This window comes from Mus caroli, chromosome 16 (assembly GCF_900094665.2).
Source record: "Mus caroli chromosome 16, CAROLI_EIJ_v1.1, whole genome shotgun sequence".
Classification (NCBI taxonomy): Eukaryota; Metazoa; Chordata; class Mammalia; order Rodentia; family Muridae; genus Mus; species Mus caroli.
The window spans coordinates 85309017-85317261 of record NC_034585.1 but is presented as its reverse complement, the minus strand read 5'-3'; the positions used below and the strand labels follow the sequence as shown (position 1 = coordinate 85317261).

The 8245-nt window shown below is 49.8% G+C and overlaps 1 protein-coding gene across 1 annotated transcript in view; it reads left to right on the top strand.

The window, feature by feature from the left end:
- The window catches only part of Cfap298 (cilia and flagella associated protein 298), a 9930-nt gene extending 8595 nt beyond the window's left edge, over window positions 1-1335 (top strand). Inside the window, exons 6-7 of the mRNA XM_021184982.1 lie at window positions 732-827; window positions 1089-1335. Of these exons, the coding sequence (XP_021040641.1) occupies window positions 732-827; window positions 1089-1199 (207 nt within the window). The 3' untranslated portion in view covers window positions 1200-1335. The remainder of the gene's footprint in view (window positions 1-731; window positions 828-1088) is intronic.
- The last annotated feature ends 6910 nt before the right edge of the window (window positions 1336-8245 follow it).

Sequence of the window (8245 nt, the reverse complement as noted above, 5' to 3'; positions counted from 1 at the left end):
GTGGACTTTACCCTGTGTCCTCTGACCCCGCGTGGACCTTACCCTGTGTCCTCTGACCCCGCGTGGACCTTACCCTGTGTCCTCTGACCCCGCGTGGACCTTACCCTGTGTCCTATGACCCTGCGTGGACCTTACCCTGTGTCCTCTGACCCCGTGTGGACCTTACCCTCTGTCCTATGACCCTGCGTGGACCTTACCCTGTGTCCTCTGACCCCGCGTGGACCTTACCCTGTGTCCTATGACCCTGTGTGGACTTTAGCCCAGTTTAAAGTAGAAATTTCCTTTCTATGTTGTTTCGACCTAAAAAGCAGGTCTACACACAGAAATGTCCTCATATTGACAATGCAGCCCACCCGGGTTATAAGGCTTTTCAGGCTGCTGCTGTTGTGTGCAAAAAAGGGTGGGAGGCAAGGGGATCCATTCACCCAAGGTGTCTAGGGCACACTCCTGAACCATTACTGCGTACTTTGGGGAACAAGGCTTGGAGATTTCTGTTTCCTAAGTTATGACTCTGAGTATCGTCCTGTCTGCGCTGGACCGTGATATAGATGGTGTCCACTACAAGTCCAGGGCGCCAGCCATACCCATGCCCATGCCCGACCCCACAGTGGCTTAGCAGACCGCCATCTTAGCTGTTAGCAGAGGCAACTATAGAATAACCCTGTTACTCTCTGATATCCCTGCAAAGAGAATGTCTCGGTGCCCAGTTGACTCTGCTCTTGCCTTTGCAGAGAGGGCAGGGTGCCCCAGCCCGGGAGCCCGTCATCAGCAGTGAAGAACACAAGCAGCTGATGCTGTTCTACCACAGAAGACAGGAGGAGCTCAAGGTAGCCATTGGGTGGCAGGGACAGCCGAGCTGGGCACACCGTGCATCCCGTGCCTCCCCCACGGGCCGGGCCCTCTACCATCCATCCACACAGTGCTGGGGAAGGCCTTCCAGCTCTCCAAGGCTGTCTCCAGTGTTAGACCGTGGTGGTCCCACTACTGGCAGGGGCGTGCTGGGGTGGCAGGAAGTGACCCGGATTCTTCCCTCAGTCTATATGAGGGAAGCTGAAGTGCTGTCCTGAGTAAGGCGTGTTTATTTCCAGAAACTGGAAGAGAATGATGATGACTCCTGTCTGAACTCCCCGTGGGCTGACAACACGGCTTTGAAAAGACATTTTCATGGCGTAAAAGACATAAAGTGGCGGCCCAGGTGAAGCCAACACTCGACTGTCAGAACCACAGCCCACCAAATTTCTACCTTCCTGGTTTTCCTTTAGTTTGAATTTTTGAAATAAGTCATTCACAGTTTTAGAACTTAATAAATACACATTCAAAAGAAAATGTTTTAGGACAGGTGTGTCACATCTAAGGGCTTAACTTGTTGGTGTACCATAGCCCATAGATGTCATGAGAGCCATGTCTTTCCTCGTCCCTTGCCTTGTGTGTGCCTTGCCTTGTGAGAGGATCTGAGTTTCCTCTGTAGCAAGATAGCCAGCTGGTCCTTAGCTGATGTGGAACTCGTGGCCACTAGAGGCCGCTGGCTGCAGTCTTGTCACTCTCCATGTGCATGGGGTTGAATTCTGAGTCGGCTTTAGGTTAAGACACTAGAGCGATGGTTCTCAGCCCAGGGTTGACCCACCCTTTCACGGGGGTTGCATACCACATGTCCTGCATGTCAGACATTTACATTACGATTCATGACAGCAAAATTACAGTTATGAGGTAGCAATGAAATAATGTTATGGTTGGGGGTCACCAGAACATGATGAACCGTGTTAAAGGGTCACAGCATTAGGAAGGGTGAGAACCACTAGGCTAACCTGGCACCTTGACCCTTCTTCAGTTAATCATTCAAGTCTCCTTCACTAAACAGGCTGGGAAAAGGCGTTGTGACGCTGGCACAGAGCGGCTGTGCCTGGGGATGGCCACACCAACTGCAGGCTCAGCTGCCTGCTATCCCTGGGTTGTGCTGTACACCATCAGGCTGACGACAACAGGTCTGTGTGCCTGTGACCACCTGCAGGACATACTGGGGCACTGGGCCTTTTTAAAGTCACTATTCCCCCTAAGCCACTGTAACCCCCAACACCTAGCTCTGCCAACAAATGAGGTACGCCCCAGGCTGCTCCCTGCAGCCACAAGTGTCCTAGAGACACACTTACCTTGACCTTGGCCTCCAGGATGCTGGCTCAGTTAAGAGGAAATTCTTCATGCGCCCTGTAAGGGAACGGAAGCATAGTACTGTTCCCTGCGCTGGACTTCCTGTCCCACGCTCCTCCCACTCACTGCCCCTCCCACCTACGCACCCCAGGCCAGCCACCACAGCCTTGAAAGGAGCTGTAGGAGCGAGGGGAGCTGGCCCCGGACAGGTCCTGCCTGACGCAAGGCAGCCTTTTCCCCAAGCCAGCACCACACATCTGTGATGAGAGCAAGCCACTTGTTCTGCCTGGCTTCATCCTTAGACGTAAAGCTGGCTAGATGTCCCTGTCCCCGCTTGGAGGAAGACTTGGGCATCTGGGAAAAACTGTGAGGCTGAGCCCCACATCTTGAGATTCTCCCAGAAACTTTGGCCTCCCAAGCTACTTCACCAGAGGGGGCCCCCAAAAGGCCACTTTCCAAAGCCAGATGTAGTTAGCTTTGGGGTCCTGCTATTTCAATTGAGCAAATTTTGTAAAAAACAGATTTGCATCTATTCCCCCTTACTTTGATTATAATTTTTAAGTTTTTCCTTGGATTGTTTTGACCTTGAATGACATTTGTTCTTAGAGCCTCGAATTTTATCTGGGGAACCTGCCTCTGCCCATTTGTGTGTAGACGATTCATGCTCAGAACTACACGGGAGAGTGAGTCAAGGCATGTGATCTCAGCAGAACTTTTAGAAACTACGTTGATTAGAAACTGGCATCGATGCCACCAGACATGGGTGCTGCCCGTGGCCTCACAGTGACACTTGCTTCATGTAAGGGACAGGACTCACCATCCCAAGCCTCGCTTCTCATTCTGAGGGAAGAAACAGCAACGCACAACCTTCTTGTCCTCTGCTTCAAACCCCACTGAGAGCCAAATGCTTGGGGCGGGGGGTCCCTCCATAGTAATCCATAAAGAAGGGTCCCCTGGCAGATGGCCACACTGTGTTTACCCACCTAGTGACTCAGCTGGGTTACATGGCTGCTGAATCTCTGAGAGACTCTCAGCAGACCTCACCTTGACCGTGCAGACTGAACATGAAGTCTTGTGTTTCTTTTCTTTTTGACCTGGTACATCTTTGGGTTCTGAAGTAGTCAATGGCTGCACCAGCCAGCTGTGGCTCTGTCTTTTGACACAATTTGAATATTTCTCTATGATCGAGAATGCTAGTAATAAATTTCGATGCCACTTAAACTTCTTTAAGCCATCCAGCTGCCAGTGTCTAGCCAGACTCCTGTCACAGGACCACCTTGTCCCTTGGCTACTCTGCTGCAGTGAATGTCCATCCAGCTAACAGCTATCTGCCACTTGCTCAGAGTACTGTAACATTGCGTCTCAGCCTTTTGACTCCTTCCTTATCCAGAACCTAGCAGAACCTAGCAGTCTCATCCTTTCAGAGAGGGTGAGACTAGATTCCAGGGCCCCTCGCCACGTCGGGGAGGATTATTCTCAGTACTCATGACCCGTAGCTCACAGTCACCTAGGACTCTTAATTCCAGGGAGGTCTGACCCTGACACCTCTGGTCTCCATGGCACCTGCACATGTGCAACACACACACACACACAGAGCGAGAGCGAGCGAGCGAGCGAATTTAAAATTGTTAAAGTATTTGAAATGGTTTCCTCCTTTCTTCTAATTTAGAATACATATGTAAAGGCGGAAACTCCGGCAGTCACCTTGGGCTCAGAGCTGACCTGGCTGACAAACAAAGCCATATGTGGTAGAACAAGAGGAGAGGAGGAGCCTGGGTCTGCAGCACCATGAGCCACCACACGTAGGGCCACCTTTGTCCACCCTACCATCTCCCTCTCACCATGCCATGCCCATCCCGGGAGTGTCTCACAAGGCCACAGAGAGGAACCAGATTAGAACAGGTAGAGTTGTGTAGGGTTCTAGGGAACAAAGATGTGATGTTGCTGATATGTTGTGCTCAAGCCTTGAAAGGAGAAAGAGGGATGCTTCAACGAGTTCTGCTCTCAAAAAACAAAAACAAAAAACCTGGGCCCTCTGCGCAGCATGCAGCACACTGTCGGCTGACAACTGGGACTGTTCGCCCAGGGTCAGTTTTTCATTTGGCAGTTCTGATGCAGTAGGTCGTTACTCCAAGCACAGCAAGAGAAGAGACAGTGTCTTAATTTCTTTTTCTTGATGTGGGAAAACACTCTGACAATCACAACTCAAGGGAGAAAGAGCTTATTGTAGCTCAGTCCCACCATGGGGGGGGGGGGGTAAAGGCGGCAGGAGCTTTAGTGCATGGTCACATGATGGCCACAACCAGAAAAAGAGAGCAGTCGATGCAGACTCACTTCTGCTCAACTGGCTTTCTCCAATTGAAAAGGCCTAGGATCCCCTGTCTAGGGAATGGTGCCGCCCTCAGTGGATGGATCTTCCTGCCTTGACTTACACAATCGAGATGATCCCCCAGGGACATTCTCAGTGGCCCACCTTTGAGATGACTTTAAACTCTGTCACACTGACAACAGTGACCATCACAGCCCAGGACTATAGCTCAGAGGTCAGCCCTTGGCCAGCATGTGCAATGGCCCAAAGTCGGAAAAAAAATAAGACAAAGAAATAGTATCCAAAATAAATTAAAAAAAAAAAAACACTTCAAATGAAACAACCAGAAGCTGTTCAAATTAAAAAAAAAAAAAAGATCCAAGGAATTATTCAGGTAGAAGGAACGTTTATTGGATGAATAACTGAGTAAAATTTACTAAGCTAGTTCTTTTTAAAATTTTTTTAATTTATGTATATGAGTACACTGTAGCTGTACATACACAGTAGCTGTACATATGGTTGTGAGCCATCATGTGGTTGTTGGGAATTGGCCCTGCTCACTCTGATAGACCCTGCTTACTTTGTTCAGCCCCAGGAGAACCAAAGATTTATTTATTACTTTACCTAAAGTACATTGTAGCTGTCTTCAGACACACCAGAAGGGGGCATCATTACGGATGGTTGTGAGCCACCATGTGGTTGCTGGGATTTGAACTCAGGACCTTCCGAAGAGCACTCAGTGCTCTTACCCGCTGAGCCATCTCTCCAGCCCTAACTAAGCTAGTTCTTATCCCCATTTCTCAAGGACCTTGATAGGATGAAGAGCCAATGAGAGGAAGAGAGCCCTGTGTGGAGCTCTGGCAAAATCCCCTTTGTGAGGAGCAGATGGTGTTGCCTCCATGACAGTGATGAGGGCCAGAATTTGAAAGTGTTGATGGATCCCTCTCACAGGAGAGTGCCCAGCATGACATCCAGACACCTCCTGAGACTGGATTGGGGGGGGGGGGCTGACAGCTGAGCTAACAGCAGCATTGGCAGAACCCCTTGTACTGACTAGACAACAACGACGACAAAGGCAGGAGCCTGCAGTCTGGTTCCCGTGGACAGTCTCAGGAAGAGCCACAGTGTGATGAGGTGTGATGGAGGGTCTTTCCAGAGCCATCCTGGCGGGCTCTAGAGAGCCAGGAGGCCCCACCAGCAGCTCATTCGCCTTCATCTCTCTAGGGTCACATTCCTAGAAGAGCAAACACATCTGCCTGTCACAACACCGCCAGCTGTCCAAATGCAGAAAAAGGGCATTGTCCTGGCTGACAAGGTGCATCTTACATCGCACACTTGACTTTCAAGACCTTGAATGAGTTTTGCTGAAATAAATGTCCACCTTTGGGTTTGGTCCAAGAGTGCAAGGTTCTTGGTCCCAATAGTCTTTCCCTTTCCTTCTTTTAAAAGAATATTAAAAGTGACTGAAAAGAGGGATTTCGAATGAATGGCATTATTCACCCTGTCTTATAAAATGGAAGGGGTGAAAGCTCTAATATTTCTTAGGGAAATGGATTTAAGGAAAATGAGATTTAGAGCCCAGGGCTGTTATTGCAATGTGACAGCAACGTCCTTGTGGGTCTCGCTGCTCAAGCCTGAGCAGGCAGAACGAGGTAAGGATCGGGGTGAATACCCCCCACACCCCAGACTCAACACTTGAGAACCTGGGCTGTAGAAAAGACCCTTGCCCTAGTGAACCATGACAACCAGTCACCCTAGCGGGGTGATGATAGCTGTAACAAATGCTCCCCAAATCCCACCCAAACCAGCCAGGGCAGAGGACCACATTTCCTAATAACTGTCTTCACATGGTGGCTACACCATGCCCTGGATCAAGTACCAACTGCAGGGATGTGAGAGCGCTTGAGAGACAAGAGAGGGCAAATTTTTTTAAAGACTTATTTATTTTATGTATATGAGTACACTGTAGCTGTACAGATGGTTGTGAACCTTCAGGTGGTTGTTGGGTATTGAATTTAGTACCTCTGCTCGCTCTGGCCTAAAGATTTATTTATTATATCTAAGTACACTGTAGCTGTCTTCAGACACACCAGAAGAGGGCGTCAGATCTCATTACAGATGGTTGTGAGCCACCATGTGGTTGCTGGGATTTGAACTCCGGACCTTCAGGAGAGCAGTCAGTGCTCTCCCCAAGAGAGGACAATTCTAAACTCAGTGGGAAGCACCCATCACCCTCAGAGCCGGGACAGATGCAGTCAGCTCAAGCACTGAGCTGTGTGGGCCAAGGCAGCTCTAGACAGCAGCAGCCACTCGTACAATGGAAGCACTCACAATGTGCATGCCTTGTTTCTCAGCTCTTTGGCTGCAGATGTGACTGGATGTTTCAAGTCTCTGCCATCCTGCCTTTCCTGGTATGGAGGGCGGCAGCCTAGAATTGTGAGCTAACCCCTTTCTCCTCTTAAGTTGTTGGGGTTTGTTTGTTTGTTTGTTTGTTTTTGGTGGTTTTGGTGTGTGTGTGTGTGTGTGTGTGTGTGTGTGTGTGTGTGTGTGTGTGTGAAGAAGCAAAGTATCTTCAAAGATCCGGGATGGACAACAATCAGGGGCCCATCCCCCACTGCTGAATCCTTGCTGCAGAGACCACGTGGAGGAAAGGGCTGCCTGATGCCTGTTCCACTCTCAGGTACAGATTCTACCCAGCTGTCAGCTCACACACCCAGGGTTGCTGCTCTGCCCCTGTCCTCCCGTGGCCACTAATGGAGAATCTCACTTTTCAGTGACTGCTCACCTTCCACGTGTGTGCATGCCACGGTGACAAGTCTCTTCCTTGTCACCTTCAGAGACTCTTTTTGTTTGTTTGTTTGTTTGTTTGTTTGTTTGTTTGTTTGTTTGTTTGTTTTTCTGAAACTGCTACTGGGCTCCTAGAAGCCCAGACAGGAGCCATGCAGGGCTCTCGGGTGCTGTCGAAGGTCACCCCACGGCTAACACTGAAGATGTGAATCCACAGGACGCCTCCAAAAGTTCATCTCATCATCTAACTATGTTATCCAATTGGTTCCAAACTTGTGGGCTCACGGTTCCAAACTTGTGTTATGCGCCTACCTCCTGAGTAGCTGGGACCACAAGGATGTGCCATGACGTTCAGGATCCTCAGTAACTGAGGTGGAGCTGTGGGATCCATCGTTTTAGGTGTCCAATGTTGAAGAGACCTGGGCAGAGGCAGCACATGGCCCCACAAAGGACCAGCTGGGGCTTGGCCAGGGGAAGTCTGGGAACAGAAAATGAGTCCCTCAGAGATGACACAACTTGATGTTCGGAGAAGCCCTGCTCTCTCCTCAGGCATGTTCCAGAAGCCAGTGTGTTGTCTCTTTCCTGTGTTCTCTCTTGGTGTGACTCCCTGAGCTGGGCTGTCGTATTTAAAACAAAAACCCAAACGTTTGATTTACCAATAAAGGCTCAGGAGCCAGAGGCTGTGGTGAAAGCCTGCTAGCACAGAGAAGCAGAGAAAGCACCCAGCTGCCCTTCTTACTCCACCGACATCCTAGAGAGGAGAAAGCTCCCCTTCCTTCCCTTTCCTGGGTTCTCTCCTATGTCCACTCCCTGTCAGCTGGTTGCTTGCTTCACCTCTTGACCTGTCGTTGACTTTATTTAACTCTTGTTTACAGGAAGCTCTTGCGTGAAAGGTGTGTGCTAGGGCTGAGCCACACCACAACAAGAAACAGGTTTTTCCAGTTCCCAATCTTGGGGTTCACGTGTGATCAAATTCCCTGCGATACCGGGCTGTTCTTGGCTGTA